Raw genomic sequence first — 23,397 nt, 5'->3', positions numbered from 1 at the left:
TTACCAAATCCTACAGATCTGATCTCCTAAATACCTCGTGAACGCTTTGACTCCTCCCTTCCACGGCTTATGCCACTTCTCCATTCCAGGCCGCCATCATTTCCTTCCTGCCTGGTCATCTATGATAGCCTCCCAAAGACTGATTTCTCCTTGTTAACTCTTGCTCTGCTGTAAGACAGCATTCACTAAATGCTGATCCAAAACACCTCCTCAACCTATTTACAACCACAGAAGATTCTGTTTTCAGTACTGACCAATTTAGACACAAGAGCATCTAGGTCCAAAACACAAGAAAGCAACCAAAACACAATAATGCCATGGGGAAAAGCCTCCAGTTTTATTTATCTGTTTCCATTTTTTTAAAGCTATGTTTCTCACATTTCAGTTTAATAAATTACAAAATCGTTTCCAGAAGACACAGTTGTCTCTTAATACCATACCTGAATAACAGCACTAAACCAGCACGTATTGCCAACGTTTTTCAGCCCAACGGGCCAACCATCAACTCGCCTCCAGTCGTTGGGATTGGGATTTTCTCCCCAGACTTCACAGCGTTTTCTCTTTGAGCGTTTAGTTTCTGCAGAGGTTGCCTCGTGCATCCTATATTGTGCCAACATACCACACATCAAAAAAGAAAAGAGTTAAACAACAATATACTATATGGAGGACGTAGGTAAGCTGTCACGGGTAATTCAAAATGCCAGATAAACTATTTACTGAGTAACCACTGGCTATATAATAACTAGAAGGTTGCAACGTAAGTGAAAAGGTTTAAACATCGAGTGGTTAATCCTGCCATAACAGAGATTATTACTAACAAGGGCCCTGATGGAACTGAGTTCAGACTCAAGACTATTTATGGCTACCATATTAAAAGTTTTACATTTCAACAATAGTGCCTTATCTCAGACCTTGCCATTGAAAGAGGCAAGAGAGACACTCAGCTAAAGATAAGAGCCTCGAAATTGCTTAGCACACAAACCATGGCCCTATGTTTCCCTGAAAGAAACAACGTGGCAGTATGAGGGGATAAACGTGTCTGGAAACTGACTGGCCACCACTGGAACTGGATATCTGTGAACAATACCAGACAATCACCAAATCAGTACCAATGCAAAACATATATCCCCCTAGTCCTAGGGGAGCTGAGTGATAACTTTCATTTTCAATAGCCATCAACAAAACATTCAAAGTTTACAAAGGCTCAAAGTTAATAAAGAGAATACATATTTATCAGATATTTGCCCTAGACGGTTTTTTCTCCCCTAGCAAATGTGAACTACAAAACCTTGCAGGCTTCTACTCGACTCAAAGACCACAGGCTGCAATAATACCCTTATCATATTTAGCTTCTTCAAAAGTGAACCAAAGAGTAAGTAAGCTAATGTGAATTTAAATTTTCTCATAAAACAAATTTCATTTAGGTGCAATTAAAGAAGCTTGGCAGAACTGTTTCACAGAGATACTGCCTTTGACCTACACACTAATGTGCAGAGCAAAGATTATAAATTAAATCAATAACCTGTTAAGATCTCTTCCATCAGCTTGAATTTTGGGGGACTCCAGCAGACTCAAAGCAATGGCGGCCTGAAGATCATCTTTGTTATCATGAGTAAGGTCTATTACTTCTGTAAGATAAATAGAAATTTAATTAGTCTACATGCAGGAAACATTGCCTTTCTGTTTGTATTGTAGGAAAAAAGGTAAAAGCATTCACAAAATTAGATTCACTCCCTAGCTCTCAATACAATGGCTCATCTGTGTAAAAACAACTTTATTACTCTATGCTACAGTCAAATGAATAACTTACAGCTACACTGTAACCTTATGATTAGCTAATAGTACAGTAATAACAAGCTGCTAAAATGCAATGAATCAAATACCCCCTTTTGCAGTCTTACTTCACAGAGTCAGAAATATAGCCCATACCTGTAGGTTAAATAGTCTCTTTACTTATCATTGTAAAATATCAGCTAAAAGTTGAACATTCAAATAATGGATATTTTCAATCTCACATAAACTATTCTAGAGAACAGAGAATATACTCCTCAACTCATTTTATGAAGTCAGCATAACACCTTGGTATATCACAAACCAATCAAGAACAGTAAGAGAGAGGAAAAATGACAAACTCACGCATGATCACAGATGCAAAGAGCCTGAATAAAAGGCAAATAGAATCCTAACACACCAAAAAAGATTATATATTAAGACCAAGCTGAATTCACTGTAGGAATGAAAAACTAAGTTAATGTTAGAAAATAGACCAGTAAAATCCACTATCTTAACAGTTAAAGGAAAAAATGATCATCTCAATAGATCCAGAAAAAGTATTTTATAACATTCAACCTCCATTAAGGAATAAAAACTCCAAGCCAAGTAGGAAGAGAAAAGAATATTTTTAGACTGAGAAAGAATATCCATGGAAAGCCCACAGCAAACTTTACACTTAATCGTGAAATGTTAACACACATTTCCTTTAAAACCAAGACTAAGACAAAGATGTCTGTTGTGAGGGCTTTTATTCACCATGGTTCTGAAAGTTCCAGGCAGTGCGATAAGAAAATAAAATAAATTTTAAAAAATAATAAAGATTGCAAAATAAGAAACAAATCTGTCATAATTCACAGATAATGATCACCTACAAGGGAAACCCAAAATAATTTATGGAAAATAGTTATAATTAATAAGAGATGGTTAACACCATTGTAAAGCAATTATACTCCAATAAAGATGTAAAAAAAAAAAAAAGAGATGGTTAGATAAAAGATCAATCAACAGAAGTTGAATGAATTTCTATACATGAGCAATGAAATACTTAATTTATAAAGAAAAAAACCACAAAGAACACAAAGCTAAAAATCAAGACCTTGTGCTACCGGCATAAGAACAAACATATGGATCGATGGAACAGAATCAGTGGGACTGAATTGACAGTCCAGGAATAAACCTCACAGTTATAGTCAACTGATTTTCAACACAGGTACCAAGACAATTCAATAGGGAAAGAGTGACTTTTAACCCCTCCTTCACATCATTTACAAAAATGAACCCAAAGTGGATCAAGTCCTCAAGATAAGAGCTAAAACTACAAAACTCTGAGAAGTAAACAGGTATATCTTCATGACCTTGGATTAGACAATGGCATCTTCGAGATGACAATCAAAGCACAAGCAGTGAAAGAAAAAATTGGTAAATCTGACATCATCAAATAAAAGTCTCTGGGCTTCAAAGGACACCATCAGGATAGTGAAAAGACAACCCACAGAAAGAAAGAAAAATTTTGCAAATCATGTATCTAGTAAGGAACCTATATACAGAATACATAAACTCCTGCAACTGAATAATAAAAAGACAAACAGCCCAACTTTCAAAATAGGAAAAGAATTTCATTAGACATTTCTCCAAAGAAGATACACAAATGGCCAAAAAGCACATGAAAAGCTGCTCCACATTGTTAGCCATTAAGGAAATGCAAATCAAAACCACAATGAGATTAACATTTCACACCCACTTGGACAGCTAAATAACAAGTGTTGGTGAAGATGTAGAGAAATTAGAACCTTGTGTAGTGCTGGTGGGAATGTAAAATGGTGCAGCTGCTGTGGAAGTTAGAAGAATGGAGGCTGGCAGTTCTTCAAAAAGTTAAACATAGAAAGTTTCATGACATTGATTTCTTGGACATGACACCAAAAGCACCGACAAAAACAAAAATCAACAAATGGGACTAAACCAAACTTAAAAACTTTAAAGCATGAAAGGACACAATCAAAAGAGTCAAAAGGCAACCTACGGAATGGGAGAAAATATTTGCCAATCATGTATCTGATAAAGGGTTAATATCCAGAGTATATAAAGAACTCCTACAACCCAACAACAACAAAAAAATCAACTAATCTGATTTTAAAATGGGCAAAAGACTTGAACAGACATTTCTCCAAAGATGATGTAATATGGATAACAGACATATGAAAACATGCTCAATGTCACTAATCATCAAAGAAAATGCAAATTAAAACCACTATGTGATAATGCCTCCCATCCATTCGAATGGCTATCAAAAAAACAAAAACCAGAAAATAACAAGCATTGGTGAGGATGTGGAGAAATTGGAACCTTTTTGCACTGTTGGCAGGATTATAAAATGGTGCAAGTGCTACAGGAAACAGTGTGGAGGTTCCCGTACTTTTTAAAAAATTAAAAGTAGAACTACCATATCACCGAGCGATCTCACTTCAGGGAATATATCCAAAATGAAAAACCAGGGTCTCAAAGAGCTGTTTGCACATCCACGTTCAAATGGCACTATTCACAAAAGCCAAGAGGTGGAAGCAACCCAAATATCCATTGACGGATAAATGGATAAACAAAATTTGGTATATGCATACAATGGAGTATTATTCAACCTTAAATAGGAAGGAAATTCTAACATGCATCTGAATGAACTTTGAAGACATTATGTTAAGTGAAATAAGCCAGCCACTAAAGAACAAATACTGTAAGATACCACTTATATAAGGTACTTAGAGTAGTCAAAATCATAGAAAACAGAAAGTAGAATGGTGGTTGCTAGGAGCTGCGGGACGGGGTAATGGGGAGTTACTGTTTAATGGGTAGAGCTTCAGTATTGCAAGACAAAAAAAGAGTTCTGGAGATGAATGGTGGTGATGGTTGCACAATGACATCAATGTACATAATACCACTGAACTTTAAGATGGTTATGACAGTAACTTTTATGTGATGTGTATTTTACCGTAATAAAAAAAATTGAAAAGAAAAAAAAAAGGAAATCCTGTCACATGCCATTGCATGGATGAACATTGAGGACATTATGTTAGGTGAAATAAGCTAGTCACAAAAAAATAAATACTGTATGATTCCACTTATATGAGGTATCTAAAGTAGTCAAATTCACAGCAACAGAAAGCAGAAGGCTGTTACTGGGGGTGGGGAGGGAGCAAAGGGTTGTTTAATGGGAATAAAGTTTCAGATTTATAAGATGAAAAAGTTCTAGAGATCTTTTATACAATAATGTGAATATACTTAACACTACTGAACTGTACACTTAAAAATGGTTAAAATGTGGGACTTCCCTAGCAGTCCAGTGGTTAAGACTCTACTTCTACTGCAGGGGGCAGGGTTCAATCCCTGCTCAGGGAACTAAGACCCAGCATGCCACGTGGCGTGGCCAATAAATAAATAAATAAATTAATTAAAACTGATGCAAAAAAAAAAAATCCATGATGAAAAAAATTTTTAAAAAGGTTAAAATGTAAATTTTATGTTAATGTGTTTTTTAACTACAATTTAAAAAAAAGAATTCCCAATAATAAATTATGAAGTAATGATAGATAAAATATTGCCATTTTGAAATCTCCAATAAAATAAAGAACCTAAGCAATCATCACCAATAGTGGCTGGAAATACTAGGTGGGGAATTTTATGATAAATTAATCAAACTAACAATCTGAACACACTAACGATTTTAACAACACAAAAAGAGGGTGACCAGACATTATTTTCTTCTTGATACGACAAAATAGAAGAAATACACACAACACTACCTATGACTTTGTCATGCCAGATAAGCATCTAAATTAATAGGAAAGACAGAGGACATAAAAACCCATTAAAGGATACCACAGGAATGCAATCATGTGGTATCATGCAAATCCTGTCATGTGTGAAACATGACAGAACAAAGGACTTTATTTCTTCAAACATTAAACTGCAAGAAAAAAAGAGAGGGGGACTATATAGATAAAAGGGATCTTAAAAAACATTTCAAACATACTTTAATGTTTTCATTTTATGTGGATCATTATTCTCACAAACCAATTACAAACATATTGTTAGTGAGACAATCAGGGAAATTTCTACACTGGTATTTGATGAGATTAAGAAATTGTTATTAATTTTTAAGTGTGATAATATTGTTGCAGTTATGAAAAAAGAGTCCTCCTTTAGAATTTTTTTTTTAAGTTAAACACAGAATTGTTATATGACCTAGCAATTCCACTCCTAGGTATATACCCCAAAGAATTAAAAACAGATACTCAATGAAATAGAATGGAAAACATGAAAATCGGATATAACACAGAGCTAATACTGCAAATCAGTGGGTAAGTATAGCCTATTCAATAAAAGGTCCTGGACCAACTGAATAGCTGGAGGAAGTGGGGGGGTGGATCGAACCATATTTCTATCTTATGCCTTACCAAGATAATTCATTTCAGATGAATTAAAGATTTAAATGTGAAAAGCAAAACATTACAATTTTAGAAGAAAATATAACAGAATATCCTATAACTTCACAATATAGGAGTTCTTAAACAAAAAACACAAACCATAGCAGAAGATTAATAAATGAAAGCTATTTGTTAGTTCGTCACCATAGTGTAAAAACACAAGTCATCAATACGGAGAAGGTATCTGCAACACCCAAGTCCAGAAAAATGGGTTAACATCAAGAATATAAGGTCATTATCAATAAGAACATCAAGAATCAATAAAAAGAGGCAAACAAACAGAAAAACCAGCAGAAGACACGAAGAGAAATTTCACATGAGGAAACATGAATGGTCAAAAGGGAAAAGATGCTCAATCTCATAATTTAATTTTTAAAAATTCTAATTAAAAACAAGATTATCATTTCATATCAAAAAGACAGGAAACAATTTTACAATCTAACAAATTTGAGAGCAAGAGTTACCCTCAAACCCTGTTAGTAGGAGTATAAATATGTAAAAAAATCACTTTGGGGACTTCCCTGGTGGCACAGTGGTTAAGACTCCGCACTCCCAATGCAGGGGGCCCAGGTTCGATCCCTGGCCAGGGAAATAGATCCCACATGCATGCCGCAACTAAGAGTTCGCATGCCACAATTAAGGAGCCCACCTGCCGCAACTAAATGAGCCCACGGGCTGCAACTAAGGAGCCTACATGCCGCGACTAAGACACGGCACAACCAAACAAATAAATAAATACGAAAAAAAAAAATCACTTTGGAAAATAATGTCACTAATAATGGCTACTAAGTTGAAGATGAGCGCATCTTAATACTCACCAATTACACTGCTAGGCATATACACTAAAGAAACTCTTGCATACATGCACAAGAAACATAAATCAAAATAGCTCACAGCAGCCTTGTTTACAACAGCAAAAAAATTCAAAACAACCCCAAAGTCAATCAACAAATATATCAATTCTGTTGTATATTCAGACTAAGAAATACTACACAACAGTCAAAAGAAATAACTACAGGTACAACCAACATGGATGCGTCTAGAAAAGAAAAATGTAGATTGAAAAAGTCACTACGTGCACCAAAAGACATATACAAGAATATTCACAGCAGCATTATTCAGAATAGCTCAAAATTGCAAACAGCTCAAATATCCATTAACACCACCTTGCACAGCTGATAGATCCCTCCTCCTGGAAGCCTCTTTGGCCTCCAGAGTACCACTCTCCTGGTCTTCCTCCTACTCCCCTGTACGCTCTTCACGAACTCCCACCCCCACCCTGCCCCCGGCCCAGACATCTCAACACTGGAAGCGTCTACTGCTGAACCTTTTCTCTTTTCTATACCCACTCCCTTGGAGAGCTCATCCCTTCTTGTAACTTTAAGTACCATTTACAGGTTTATGATTCCAAGTTTTATCCATCTCCAGCCCAGATCTCTCCCCTGAACTGCACACTTGGACCTCCACTGCCTTTTTGATACTCCACCTGGATGTCTAACAGGCATCTCAAACTTAATATTGCCAAAACCGATCTCCTCATTTTCCACCCCAAATCTGCTCCATCTGCAATTATTCCCATGTCAGTTAAGTGCAACTCCATCCTTTCAGTTCCTTAGGAAAAAAACCTGGAGTCATCTTTAACCCCTCTCTTTCTTTCACAACCCTCAGATCCTTTGTAAGCAAATCCTGTAGAGCAAGCACTTGTCACCCTTCCACCACTGCATCCTGGCCCACACCGCCTTCATCTGCAATAGCTTCCTGAGTCGTCCTGGGCTCCCTGCTCTGCCGCATGCTCACTACTCCCTCCCACACATTCTGTTCTCAACAGAGCAGCCAGAATGATCTTTAGCCAAAGGAAACCAGTTTACAGCATTCCTCTGCACCAAACTCTCCAATGGCTAGTCCTCTAAGTCAGAGTAAATGCCAAGCGGCTATGAAGGCTCTGCAAGATCTGCCTCCCATTTGTTCCCTCAATGGCCTCATCTCTCACAGGGCAGCAATTCCTGTTTCTTTTGTTCATCTGCAGTGCCTAAAAGAGTGCTTGGCACATAATAGGGGTTCATTAAATAAGTGCTGAATGAATGGAAGCATTTAAGTGCTGAGAACTGTGCCTGGCGCCTAGTAATGGCTCAGTAATTAGCCATTATTACTACTATTTCCGAAGGGTTGAAGTGATGGAAAGGACACTCACGTAAACTCATCTCTTACTCTCTGCTAGTTCAGAGCGGGACCAAGCCAGGATATACCTACTTGCTAATTCTTCTTTGCTGGCAGCGCTGCCCGCTACTTCAGATGGTTCTGTAGCAGCAGTCTCCTGGCTGGGCTCCTTAACTCTTTCGTCAGTGAGAAGGCTGACTGCCCGGGTGATGTCACCATTACTGGCCTGAGGGGAGGAAAAAAAAGAGAAATTTCAAAAGTAAAGCATCACAGCATTTAAAATAAGCAGCAAGTTATAACTCTTACTACCCTGGTGACATACTGAATAAGTCTAGGCATAATTCTAGGGTATAAAGGAGGAAACAGAGTACAGTGGAGGATAGTAGGTCTATTATGCTTAAAGCACTGCTATTAAACTCCTAGTTACAGGAAGGGAGTTGCCATGCTCTGATTTCCCACAACATGCAAACAAGAATGAAATCTCACTGCTTTGGCTACTATGCCGCCTGCTTTCACAGAATAGCTAAGGCATGATGTATCAAAAAGGGGGCTGGCGATTAACACAGAGATTCTAAATGAAGTCAGCCCCTACAGTAAAGGTGTCAAACAGTTATCATATTCTGTAGTGATGACCATAGTTCTATTTCATTTTAACTTTTTAAACTTTTCTTAGGAAAAAATTCTAACACACACAACAGGAGAGGGAATGTATAATTGAACCCCATGTGCCCATCACTCAGCTTCGATAACTACCGAGCCCTGGTCAATCTTATTTTACCTATTTTCCCTCTCCTCCCCCAGATACTCTGAAGCAAATTCTAAGTGTCTTATCATTTCATCAGTCAACATTTCAGAATGTATCTTTTTAAAAAAAATATAACCCATAATGCTATCCTCACACAAATAACCGGTTCAAATTTCCCTGACCTCAAATACTTTTTAGTTCGAATCAGGATCCACAAAAGGCCCATACAGTACAGTTAGTTGACAGGTACCTTAAATCTCTGTAGGTTTCCCCCGCACCGTGAGTCTCTCCCCTCCTCAACTTTTTCCTGCTCTTATAATTTACATGTTGAAGAGACTGGGTCATTTGACCTTGAGAACTTCTGTCCCGATACGTATGCACTTTCATTTTGGCATAAATATAGCTTGAACTGACATAACTGATACGAACAACAGTTTTAAAACCTGTTGACTAATAGAGGCCTTGAGACTAACCTTCAGAGCTTCATGAAGAAAAGAAGGGTCCTGAATGCCTGTGATTTCCCTCAGTTGATTTAACAGCATTTGGCAGCTCTACATTTGAGAAACAGAAAGAACACAGACATGTGTCAATCGGAAAGTAAACCTGGATACATTTAAAGAACAGACACCAGCATCTTGGGTAAACAGGTTTGAGACTTGCATTGTTTACTTTAAAAAACCAACAAGCTCCAAGGAACAAGGTACTGACTGTCAGACACATTCTGAAATGCCAAATGTTTGCTCTTTTAAAAGCTTAATCATGGAAAATGCTTTTGGCATTTGTGGACAAAACATGAGTAAATAGCAAAACTACAAACACATAAAACATTTAAATGTAATATTCTAGCCTTAATGGACGCTTCAAGTGCCTCAGGTTTCTCTCTGTGAGCAGTACGTAAGTAGGTCATTATAAGGAGTCCAGGGAATTTGCATGGATGTGAAGATGTGCTATTTTAAGCTTCACTGCACATGCCATTTGTGTGTGTCACTTTTCACTGACATTAAGTTTCCAATCATGTAATTAACAAACGATACCACCAATGTCATATTTGAAACTTAAGGTTTGATTGCTTAAAAAAATGTATAGATAAAGCTAGAATTTTCTGAATTATAAATACAATTGCAGAGGGAATAAAGTATGGAATGTTTTCTCTTCATTAATCTGAATCATGGAAAAACCCTTCTTATTAACTTCCAGCTACAAGATCAGTTTATATCCCTTTTCAGCCTTAAAGTCTTCAACTGACAAGTGAACACAGACAAGTTAACACAGAACACCTATTTACAAGTAAGCTTTTAAACCATTTAAACAATTGGCTGGCCCAAGTGAAGACACAGTGATCTTACAGAAGAATACTGAAAACGAAATAGCTCAGATTTAATACAGCGAGAAGAAATCTAATTTATTCTTAACATTGTCCTAGAATGAAGCCCCGATTCAACACTTGATGCTTGACCATTAACTGTCTTTCAGTTAGTCCTATGTCTCCAAGAGGCGGTCTAGCTCACTGCCAGCTGTAATAGAAACAGTATCCTCTGTTCTTCAACAGCTGAGGGCCCAATGCAACACTCAAGCAGCACACCACTAGAAATAACGAACTGAAACACCCCTGTACAGTCCTTGGAAGAGCATCAACAGTCTTTCTGTTCTAGTCACAGGTCATCGTCATGGGCTAGAAATGGAACCCTACGCTGCTGAGGCCAGCAGTTCTGGAGGCTGTGAGTCTGTCAAAGGCAGTCACCGCCTGGGCACTGCTAGAGCGACTCTCACACTAAGAGGTATCCAGATTTAACCTTTGAAAACACTGAAAACACAGCATGTGATTTTTAGAAAAATAAAGTATTAAAAAGTTTGTTTCCAAACAAATTCAAATTCCATTGATCGTATTGTGTAAAAGTGTGTGAATCTATATAGGTCAATCATAACCAATTTTCTAAAAAATCCAAATCAATGTACCCAAAAAAGGGTGGAATAAAAGGAAGAGGAAATGGGTAGCCTATCGGCCCTGAACTGGAACCAAGAAGGTAAGAGTGGGATAGACAATCACATCTTCACCTCAAATTACTCTGTGTACCAACGGATGCAGGAGTCACAGAAGACAATCCCAGTTAAAAAATAGCTCACACCCACTGCTTACGTTTAGCCAGGTGCTGTTCAAAACACTTCATATGTATTAACTCATTTAACCCTCCTAACAAACCTGTGAGATAGACACTGCGCCCATTTGACAGAAAACTGAGGCATAGAGAGGTTAAGTAACTTACACAAAGTTATTGCTAGTAAGGGGTGGAGCTGGGATTTGACCCCAGGCTGCCTGACTCCAGAGTCTGCACTCTAACCTCTATGCCATGCTGTATCTGAGAAGACAAAGAAAACAGGCAAGAATACCTATTTAATGCAAAACAATGCAAACATTTTATTCTTATATTTTGACCTTGATCTCTGCATCTTAACAAGTTTCCTATTTTTATTTTAGCTGCCCTTATATAATCACAATTTTGATTACTCAGTAGTACAATCAGTTCCAAATAAGCTATCATTAGGAAGTAGAGAGGTAAACACTATAATGGATGGAATCTAAGGTGCCATCAGTTATAAAAAGCACCATTATTTTATGCACCACCAAAGATAAAAACGGCTGCCACTTAAATGCCTTCATGACAGTGAAGTGTGACGAAGTCCTTCATGACAGTCCTAGGAGTCAATGCCTTCATGACAGTCCTAGGAGACACATGAATCGGTCACATCAGCTTCTTGTAGTTCCAAAATGTCTCATTTATGTTGAGAAACAGAGCAATTCACCCTACTTCCAGGTGCACTGCCTGGCATGCAATAGATAATTCTTCGGCATATTTCTCAGCAACAACAACAAAAAGCTTAAAACACCTATAGTATCTTCCTTTCTGAAGTCCCATAAAGCACTTGATTGTAGCTTTGCAAGAAAATTTGAAACTGTAATCATTCCTCCAATGACAAATATTTTACTTCACATGAAATCAAATCTGTACCCTGCTATTCTATTTCTATGCCTTTCTTCATAGTTTTTTCGATCTTTTTAAAGCCCTTTTAAATGGCAAGTAAACTAACCGTGCGGTACCAAGAGTGCATATAACCCGACTGCCATGACGGCAGGAACAGCTATGACTCAGCCCACACATGCGCAGACTATGATAACTACACCACATGTGCTACTTGGATGATAGTAAATGTAAGGACCATCTCAATTTCAGAGATCTCAGAATGCCAAATAAATGCTAATCAATGAAATACGGTATTGAAATGATAAATAATTTACTAACCATTACATTTGGCTGTAGGTTAAAGTCCCACTCCTCTGTCTCCACTTTGTAACAGGTAGCAGTGGACATTAACACATCTAGAATAATACACTCAGGAAAGGAAAATAAACTCTTAGTTTCCCTTTTTTAAAAGCTATTGGGCAGAGATGACAGCTACATAAAATCATTTTGTACGGTGTCGAGAACGACGTTACATTCATCTTACCTCCTTCAAGAACTCTGGTCCCTTACTATTCTCTCCCTCTCCCATGTTGAGGGAACGAATGAGCCTGCGAAGGAATAGGACTTACTGGCTTTACCTGGTATTTCTCACCATGTGGTTTCCTAACTGTTTTAAGTGAAATTCCTGCCTCTGTAAAGGCAAGAGTCACACAACACACTACCTGATTTGAATTAGCCATAGGACAGTGCTACTAACAATTGTAACTAACACTTACTGAACACCTTTCTGTCAGGAACCTTAGATGCCTCACACACACATGTAATCCTTGGAACAACCCTAAAAAAGTTAAGAATCATTATCTTCATTGTGCAAATTAGAAAACTAAGGTTTACAAAACCTATTTTGTCATCAAATGTCTTGAATTAAAAGATTAATCAAAAATAACTAAGAGTCTGAATACCAAGTTTCACAAGGATTAAGCTATGCTAGTGATACACATAAACAACTGCTATGATGTGACTCAGTCTTATAAATATTTAGGTAAACCTAAATTCTCACACAGACAACGCAAATCCTGATCAGTACTATATATGACCTGTTAATTTTACCACAACAGACAAGCTAAGCTCATTAGGATCCTACTGTATTACTAACTCACAGTTTCTTCTGGAACTTCACAGGAAGCTGATTTAAATATTAACTTCACCCTAACTATGATGCTAAATATAAAGTACACACCCAACATGAGACAAGACAAAGCCTGTGCTCCAGTCATAATGAAGTCAAATAACTGGCAAGAGCCAACATGTTTGCATTTCCTTAGCTAAATACACATTATTTTCATAAAACAAAGAGTACTCTCTTTTCTTGCCCAGAGGTGGTGAAAAAAGACAGGCACACACAAATCTCTAGAAAGAAGGAACTCAAGCTTTCCGACCTCAACTACTCCGTGGTTTTGGTGCAAAACTTCTCAGGACTGAGGTTTTCTTAAAGCAAAGACAATAACTCACCTTACAGTAAGCAATAAACAGGATTAGTCACCCAGTAAAAGATTAAACTATGAAGTTTTATAGGCCTAATCCTACTGCAACTAAATTAAAACTCTTTGATCAGCAAATTAGTGAGATTACTAATCTCACAATCTTCAAATACCCAGTTTAGCACTGTGATGAGGCGCTTTCTAGATTATTCCATTCCTTCAAACAGGGATGCTATTTTCATCATTCTGATGCACACATTTCCTGATCTCAACTGTCTATTTTTACAAAGCCATTTCTAAATTTAAAACTAAGTACATAATTGATAAATGTTACTTTACTCCAAAGAACTACCAAGGTGTGCCTAATAAAATTCCCTCCAAAGTTAAAGATCTGGTTTTCTAATTTTAAAATTAAACTTAAATACCCAAGGAAAGCAAAGGAATAACTTTAGGAGTCAAAGAAAATATAGAGCAGTAACTCCAGAAACCCAACCTACACAACAGGGTCTTAACAACACAGTCTGAGACTGCCGCTAACCTTTCCAACTTTCACGAAACAAGGAACAAGTCCACAAAAGCCCTGGTATTTTTTCACTTTTTCTCCCAGCAACAACTCCATGTTGGTCCAATTTACTCATAACATAGAAATCTAAAGTGCCTTATGACTCTACAATTGACAAATAACATTTTTTTAGTGGATGAAACTAAATCCCCCGAAATGGGCTACTTGATAACTTATTTTAATGGTGCAAAAATTAGGTACAGGATGAAAATCACTGTTTCAGTTCATCAACTGGCTTAAAGTTTTTAAAAAGCATTAAAAGTTTTTAAAAGTTAGCCAATTCTAAATGGTATAGAGGGGTTTAAACTAAAATTAAAAGCAAGAAAAAAAAGAACTAATTATTTACTCAAATTTTTTCATCTTTTTTTTTCACATTAACTGAGCAGGAAATTCTAACAGCACAGAAAGATATAAAATGAAAGGGAAATTTCCCTCTTCCTCCCATCCAGTCCCATTTCCCAGGAGTAACCACTATTAATAGTTTCTGACATATCTTTCCAGAAATGGTCTATGCACACAAATATATTCTTTCATACTATACATCCTGTCCTGCACCTTGTTTTTTTCCTTATTTTTTATTTTTTATTTTTTTTATGGCTGTGTTGGGTCTTCGTTTCTGTGCGAGGGCTTTCTCTAGTCGTGGCAAGCGGGGGCCACTCTTCATCGCGGTGCGCGGGCCTCTCACTATCGTGGCCTCTCTTGTTGTGGAGCACAGGCTCCGGACGCGCAGGCTCAGTAATTGTGGCTCACGGGCCTAGTTGCTCCGCGGCATGTGGGATCTTCCCAGACCAGGGCTCGAACCCGTGTCCCCTGCATTGGCAGGCAGATTCTCAACCATTGCGTCACCAGGGAAGCCCCTTTTTCTTACTTTTGAATACATTAAGACAATATTTTCTTCATTTCTTTAAATACATATGTGCCCCAACTAAATACAACAAACGAGGCCAGGAAACTGTTACAATAAGGTCTTATGAAATGTGTCTTCAAAAATTAAAGAAAATGCCATTCAGCAATCTACTGCTAAGGTTTATTGAGAAACTAAGAAAATATGGGAAAAGATATAAGAAATCAAGTTTACATGGTTATAGTTTTAGAAACCTAACAGTAAAATTTTAAGTTATTATTAGATGGGCCTCAGTGTGTAGTTTCCATTTTTGATAAATAACAGGGACCAGAGAGGTGATGTGGGATTGGATTATGAAGGGTTCTAAATGTCAGGATGAGTTTAGACTGGATCTAATGAACAATGAAAAATTATTACAGGTTCCTCAGCAGGGAAGAAATATGAGGGGTAAAAAAGGTACTTTAAGGGGATTCATCTAGCACATGTCAACAACTAGTTTAAAGTGGGATGAGCCTAGGGAAAGAAAGCTTAACCATGAGTTACAGGGCTACTGAATAAACCAAGTGTGATGAGAGAGGTAGGAAGCTGGCAGGAGAAATGGAAAGGTAGAGTATACTCTGCACATCTCAAAGAATGAAGAGATAAAGCTTAGCCAAATATTTGAAAATGGATGCCTAAGAGAACGTGATTGATGAAGACATGAAAGGAAACCAGTAAAAACCAACCAATGTAATATGCCACACTAACAGAATGAAGGGGATAAAAACACAGTTATCTTGGTCAATGCAGAAAAAATCCAACACCTTTTGATGATAAAAACAATCAGGAAACTAGGAAGAGAAGGTCATTTCCTCAACATGATAAAGAGCCTTTATTAAAAAAAACTCACAGTTAACATCATTCACAATGGTGAAAGACTGAAAGAGTTCCCCCTAAAATCAGTGTGAATACAAAGAAACCCACTTTCACCAATGTTATTCAACATTATACTAGAAGTCCTAGCCAGAGCAATTAGGCAAGAAAAATAAATAAAAGGCACCCACACTGGAAAGGAAAAAGTAAAACTATCCCTATTCACAGATGACAATATATAAAATCCCAGAGAATCCACAAAAAAGTCACTAGAGCTAATAAATTAATTCAGCAAAGTTGCAGAGTACAGGATCAACAGGCAAAAATCAGTTGTGTTTCTATATAGCAGCAATGAACAATCTGAAAAGGAAATTTAGAAAACAATTACACTTACAATAATATCCAAAAGAATAAAATACCTAGGAATAAATTTAGCCAAGAAGGTGAAAGACTTGTACACTAAAAACTACGTAACACTGAGAAAGAACTTAAAGGAAACCTTAATGAATGGAAAAACATCCAAGTTCATGGATTGGAAGACTGTATCAGTCAGGGTTCTCCAGAAAAACAGAACCAATAGGGCACATGTGTGTGCAAGTGCGTGAAGAGACCCTGTATTCCTAGTTTCCTGTGTGTGTGAATTAAGAAATTTATTATTAGGGATTGGCTCTTGGGATTATGCAGGCTGAGAAGTCCCAAGATCTGCAGTTGGCAAGCTGGAGAACCAGCCAAGGGTGTCATTCCAGTCAGATCTGGAAAGCCTGAGATCCAGGAGAGCTGATGATATAAGTTCCAGTCTGAGGGCAGGAGAAGACCTGCACCCAGTCAGGTAGATAAAGTTTCCTCTTACTCAGCCTTTTTGTTCTATTCAGGTTTTCAGCTGAAGGGGTAAGGCCCACAGACACTAGGGAGGGCAATCAGCTTTATTCGGCCTACCAATTCAAATGCTAATCTCATCCAGAAGCACCCTTGCAGACATACCCAGAATAATGTTTGACTAAATGTCTGGGCACCTCCTGATCTAGTCAAGCTGACACATAAAACGAATCATCACAAAGATTTAATATTGTTAAGATATCAATACCATCCAAAGTGATCTACAAATTCAGTGTAATCCCTATCAAAATTCCAATGGCCTTTTTTGCAGAAATGGGAAAGCTGATCCTCAAATTCATATAGAATTTCAATGGACCCTGAATAGCCAAAACAATACTGAAAAAGAACAAAGTTAGAGGACTCACACTTTAAGATTTCAAAACCTACTACAAAACTACAGTAATCATGACAGTGTAGTACTGGCATAAGGACAGGCATATGGACAAATGAATAAGAATTGGGAGTCCAGAAAAAAACCATACATCTATGGTCAACTGATTCTTGACAAGGGTGTCAAAACCATTTGATGGGGAAAAAATATTCTCTTCAAAAAATGGTACTGGGGGTGCTGTAGGGATAAGATTGATGGTGTTTAAGAGCACAAACTTGTAACAAGTACTAAAATAGTCACAGAGATTTAATGTACAGTTTATTGAACGTAGACAATAATATTGCACTATAAATATGTTATATGATAAATATCATTACAGGAGCAAACATATTATAATATACAAATTTACCAAAGTAACATGATGTACACCTTAAATTTACACACACCACAAACAAAAATGGTGCTAGGACAACTAGATATCCATTTCCAAAAGAGTAAAGTTTGACCCTTACTTCACACAATATTCAAAAGCTTACTCAAAATGGATTAACAACCTAAATATAAGAGCTAAAACTATAAAACTCTTAGAAGAAAGTTAAAGGTAAATCTTCATTATCTTGAATTTGGCAATGGATTCTTTTTATATTATACCAAAAGCACAAGCAACAGAAGAAAAAATAGGTAAGTGGCACTTCATCAAAACTAAAAACTTTTGTGCATCCAAGGACATTATCAAGAAAGTGAAATGACAACCTACAGGATGGGAGAAAATATTTTCAAATCATAAATCTGGTAAGGGTCTAGCATCCAGACTATATTAAAATTCTTACAATTCAAACCACCAAAGACAAACAAACCCAATTCAAAAATGAGCAAAGGACCTGAACAGCCATTTCTCCAAAGAAGAGATACAAATGGCCAATAAGCATAAGAAAAGATGCTTAACAACATTAGCCATTAGGAAAATGCAAATCAAAACTAAATGAGGAAGTGAGAGAGTGGCATGGACTTACATACACTACCAAATGTAAAATAGATAGCTAGTGGGAAGCAGCTGCATAGCACAGGGAGATCAGCTCAGTGCTTTGTGACCACCTAGAGGGGTGGGGTAGGGAGGGTGGGAGGGAGACACAAGAGGGAGGAGATATGGGGATATATGTATATGTATAGCTGATTCACTTTGTTATAAAGCAGAAACTAACACACCATTGTAAAGCAATTATACTCCAATAAAGATGTTAAAAAAAACAAAAGCAATAATGGACAATAACAAGTGTTTGGGGAGGATGTGGAGAAACTGGAACCCTTGTGCGTTGCCGGTGGGAACATAAAACGGTACAGCTGCTGTGCAAAAGTCTGGCAGTTCCTCAAAACATTAAACATAGAATTACCCTATGATCCAGCAATTCTACTTTTAGGTATATACCCAAAAGAACTGGAAGCAGGACTCAAAATATTCGTACGTGAATGTTCACAGAAGGACTATTCATAAAAAACAAAAGGTGGGAACAACTCAAATGTCCACCAATGGAAAAACAGATAAGATGTAATGGATACATAGAGTTGAATACTAGCCATTATTGAAAGGAATGAAGTACTGATACATGCTATAACTTGGATGAACCTCAAAAACATTAAACTAAGTGAAAGAAGCCAGACACAAAAGGTCACGTACTATACAATTCCATTTACATGAAATATCCAGAACAGGTAAACGCAGAGACAGAAAGCAGACTGGTGTTGCCAGGGGGAGGGGGGAGGGGGAATAGGGAGTGACAGCTTAGCGGGTTTTCTTTTGGGGTGTTAAAAATATTTTGGAACTAGATAGAAGTGGTGGTTGTGTAATACTGTGAATATACTAAATGTACACTTTAAAATAGTTAATTTTATATTATATGAATTTATTCAACTGAATAAAAAGGGAAAGCTTTGCACAATTGCACGCATGCACGTACACACACACACACACACACACACACACACACAAAAGAAGAAAAAAGACACCAGGCAAGTACTAACTTGGGCTGGAATATTGAAAAAGGAAATATTTGTTTAGGACATCTCAAGTTTAACCTGACTACCAACCATCATGCAGCAGCTGCCAGCACCTATTCACGCAGATCTTTAATTTGACTTTGAATGTCTGGTATTTTGACCTCCCTTTTGATTATAAAGCCTTGATGGTGGAAATAGCACTAAGTAGCCCAGATTCTTAGCACACATTAGCCTCTAGGCAAATTTCAACTTTCTTGAGCATCAATTTCCACACGTGGAAAATAAAGTATACCATAAGCCTTGACAGCACTGGTGTGACTATGAAATGAAGTAATGCATACAGGAATTGTTACTAAAATGAAAAACTGATTTTTAAATGTAAAATATTGTGACCTGCCCATCTAACAAAACTCATCTAGAGGTTGTAGTAAAAATACTGATATCCTGGGAGAAAACTGCCTGTGCTATGGTTTTGGTTTTATCACTTACTAGCTGTGTCACTTTGCAAATTCTACTTCCTAGTCGCACTAAATTTTACTTCATAGGGTTGCTATACGGGTTCAATGAGAATAAATGTTAAAGTGCTTCATAAATTGTCAAAAAAGTCTGGATGCAGGACAAGTACAAGCTGGCTGCAGCACACCCAAACTTCTGTATTTCTAACAAACTCCGAGGTGATGTGGATGATGCCGGTCCGTGGACCATATTCTGAGCCGCAAGGAAGCAGAAGTCAGTGAAGGTGCCTGGGGGTTAGGCTCGGATAAGGAAGCTATAAGAAAACTTAGGCATGTGAGGAGAGACATCTAAATCAGGGTTTCTTAAGCTCAAAATTATTGACATTTGGGGCCAGACAGCTTTTTGTTTAGGGGGGACTATCCTGTACACTGTAGGATGTTTCGCAGCATCCCTGGCTTCTACTGGAGCATTCTCCCCCAGTAGTCACAATCAAAAAGGTCTCTAGACCCAGTGATTTAGATTCATCTCTAAGAAATGAAGGGAGAAGGGAAGGGTACCTCTAACACTGAGAGAAAAAGAGATGCTGAAGAGGGGGGAAAAAAAAACCCAAATATGAGACAGAGAGCTCTTAAGGTATCAGCAAGCTCAGTTAAGTAGAAAGGAAGGTTATCTATTTAGAAAGAGTGCAGGGAGGACTGAAAGTTTAAAACATCAGGAAGAGAGTTCTAGAGAGTAATAGAAAGGATCTGACCCAAAACAGTGGGTCCACTGACTAAGAAGTAGGATCAGGGATTTCCTGGGCTCCTTGGAGTCAGAAGTGCCTGAGTTCAATCCTGGCTGTACCACTGACTAGCTTGGTGACCTTCGGTACATTATTTAACAAGAAACAAGAAAATTTCCTGGAGTTGTCATAAGTACTGAGATAATATATGTTAAATTCGGAGCACAGAGTGTGGCATATAGTACATGATCAATTAATGTTATCTACTACTATTATCAGCGTCATTATTTTCCTTGAAAAATGTTTCACTTGGCTATTGCTTTAAATTTCTTGGATGAAACAAAACACATGGAAAGATCTTGCCTGGTGAGGTGTCACTTGTCAATGTGTTTTATAAATTTCCTAAAAGTACTGTGTGAATAGGAACTGTTTGTAGCTGGAGGCATGAGAGTTGTGGAAGCCAACCAAGCATTGACTTACTGATGTTCCAAAAATCACAATTAATGAGACAAGGTAAAAGACGGTGTAAAGCCAAAAAATCAAAAGAAAGCATTACATTTTCACCGAAACGGACAGGTTTTCACAGGGCTTCAGTTAGCAGAAATGTGTGATGAGCCCTAGTATAGCTGCCAAGGACCACAGGTTTCTAAGAGCCAACCTGACTTCAAGTTGTTTGACCTACAATAACAGTAAACATTGCTGCTGGTTTTCATCTAAGTCAAGAATTGATTGAAATAGTACCCTCTTTTAGACTCGAGTACATACTGAGAACATATTTCAAGAGTGCTACATTTTTCTTGCACTCAAATCTTGGATGGCTATAATGGGTTCTGCCTGTTCCATGTACAAATGACCAATAATGGAAGGGAAGCATTCTAGGTTTTAAATAGATTCTGAGTGTCAGGGGAGGAGCATTCCCCTCAATTAAGAGCAATTAAAGATCCTTTAAGGGCAACGTAGAATGCTTCGGAGAATTCAAAATAGAGTCCATTCTAACATGAAACTTATGAAGATTAGGAAGAAGATATTAAAATCTTTCCTCTGAGATGTGAAAGGTAATTTCCTCATCTAAGACTCCTTCAGCCTAGCCTGCTAACTTCAAGCATTTTACATTAGCAAAAACAAAAAGGGCAAACATTATCAAGCATTCCAAGCTTATCATCTGTCTGTATGGGGCGAATCACTGAGAAGAACAGTAAATGTCATCACTCTGCAGGTTGCCAGGAATCAGGGTCCTCCAGCGAGCCACAGCCACTGGAGTTCCAAAGCCTTCCAAAAATAGCTATGACTTATATACAAGTGTTCATCAAACACCTCACATATGAACTCTTAAACAGAGAGCGCTGAGACAGTGGTCACCTATCAAACTGCGGCAGAGGTAAATGCAGCTGCTGCTGACCGAAAGGCACATGGTGTCCACCAACGAATTTAAGTGACTTGCTCTCCCTTAAAATAGTCTCTTCATGACTATATCAACATGACTGTCTCAAAGCTAAGATTTTCCCACCTGTTTTTAACTCACTGTCCTAAAAACAAATAGAACTGATCTCTGAAACCAAAGAAAATCCTGACTCAGGTTCCAACAGGCATTGGTAAACACCTAACAATTTTTCTATTACAAATCAGCACATGAAACACCATCTGCCTATTTTCATTTTGGAGTCCACGACCCGGAGGTATCTTTTACTACAGGAGTTTAAAAAGTAAGTGCGGTCACTTTACACACTATTGGTCTCCCGAGTGCCTGAAGAGGAAAAACAAAAAGGCATAGAAGGTTTCTCACGTGGAAGTCTCTGACAGCTCTGTACTGTAAATATTTTATGAAATTCCTCACTTTCAAACTCGCATTTAAATACTTGGTACAGGGCTCCAATTCTGTCTTGAAACAGCGCAGCACTTGACGGGTGACAAGTAGTCTTAAGTTATAACATTCCAAAGTAACATTAGAAGACTTCCTCAAATTGCCCACTTCCCAAGTTTTTTTCGCACAGACATTAGCCATTTGATTTTCTCTCAAACCAGTATTCTTTTACTCTCACCACCTTAGCCCAGAAATCCTCGTATTGATTTCAATCTTCTTAGATAACAGAAAAGGGAAAGCATTATCAGCATACCTTGTATTCATCGCGCTGTTCTGTTCCTCCCCCTTCCTTAAAAATCTAGAGTGATGAATGCAGTAATTGGGAAGGCTGCCTTCTGCTTAAAAAAATAGGGGTGTGTGTGGAAGGCATGAAGTGGTAACAAGGACCCCTGGTCTTTCACACGGTGTAGATAAATCCTGGCTTTAACTTAGATAACTTCGGTCTGCTTTAGACTCTTAGAACAGCACTGCCCTAAAACGGATTCGAAAACAAAAACCACCAAAGCTGCCCCTTTTGGAAGTTTCTCACCCTTGGTGGGGGGCCAGGAGCTCTCTTCTTAGAGATCCCTGATGCAGACAGCCCACGTCCAGCCCTTTATATTTGATTTTCCAAATTAGCTAATCTCCCTCGAACTTCAGCCCGTCCCCGAACCCGAAGAGAGTCCTCAATCTCTGCGACCGAGCCTTGCAGAGACTTCACCCTCCTCCTCGAGCCCCGGGGCTCACCCCGGCCGGCGCGCCGCCCTCTCCCCAGCCGGGCCCGGGCGCCCTCCGCAGACCCCTCCCGCCTGGCCCCGAGCCCGAGCCCCGCAGGCCCGCCCGCCCGCGCCCCGCGCCGCTCCCGCGCCGCTCCCGCCCCGGCCCCGCAGCCCCTACTCCCGCGGGACCCGGAGCCAGCCCCCCGGCTCCCGCCCGCCGCCGCGGGGCCCACCGAGCCGTGGCGGTCGGCTGCTCCGGCCGCGTCGTCCTGCTGCAGCTCCGCAGTCATGGCCGAGGCGCCCCTCCGCGGGTCACCCGCCTCTCACCGCCGCGGCCAGCCCAGCCTCGCCGGAGGAGGAGGAGGAGGAGGGAAAAGAAGGAGGAGGTGGAGAAGGAGGCCCCGGCCTCCGCCCTCCACCCCGCTAGGGCCCCGCCTCCGCCCCCGCCGCGCGCCGGCGGCTCAGCCCACACGCTCCGCCCCCGGCCTGCGCGCGCACGCCAAGCGCGCGGCCGAGGGCCGAGCCGCTCTCTGCGTGCTCCCGCGTACGCCGGGATATGACCCGGCGCCGGTCACGTGACCCCGGCCCCGCCCGCGCCTAACGGTCAGCG

The 23,397-nt window shown here is 38.9% G+C and overlaps 1 protein-coding gene across 10 annotated transcripts in view; it reads right to left on the bottom strand.

Annotated features, from left to right (window-relative positions):
• The window catches only part of USP28 (ubiquitin specific peptidase 28), a 56,510-nt gene extending 33,358 nt beyond the window's left edge, over nt 1-23,152 (bottom strand). For 4 of the 10 annotated variants that reach the window (XM_082411051.1, XM_082411058.1, XM_082411052.1 and 1 more), the window contains exons 1-5: nt 23,021-23,152; nt 9,624-9,701; nt 8,499-8,631; nt 1,523-1,628; nt 441-600 (exon numbers count right to left, since the gene is read on the bottom strand). In XM_082411051.1, the coding sequence (XP_082267177.1) occupies nt 441-600; nt 1,523-1,628; nt 8,499-8,631; nt 9,624-9,701; nt 23,021-23,077 (534 nt within the window). In that variant the 5' untranslated portion in view covers nt 23,078-23,152. Of the gene's footprint in view, nt 1-440; nt 601-1,522; nt 1,629-8,498; nt 8,632-9,623; nt 9,702-11,414; nt 11,508-12,449; nt 12,469-22,342; nt 22,575-22,618; nt 22,772-23,020 lie in introns of those variants that run through there. The other 6 variants (XM_082411047.1, XM_082411053.1, XM_082411054.1 and 3 more) reach the window with 5 other exon arrangements.
• Between the last annotated feature and the right edge of the window lie 245 nt (nt 23,153-23,397).

This window comes from Balaenoptera physalus (genome assembly GCF_965194825.1).
Source record: "Balaenoptera physalus genome assembly, chromosome: 10".
Taxonomy (NCBI): Eukaryota; Metazoa; Chordata; class Mammalia; order Artiodactyla; family Balaenopteridae; genus Balaenoptera; species Balaenoptera physalus.
This window is presented reverse-complemented; position numbering and strand designations above follow the sequence as displayed.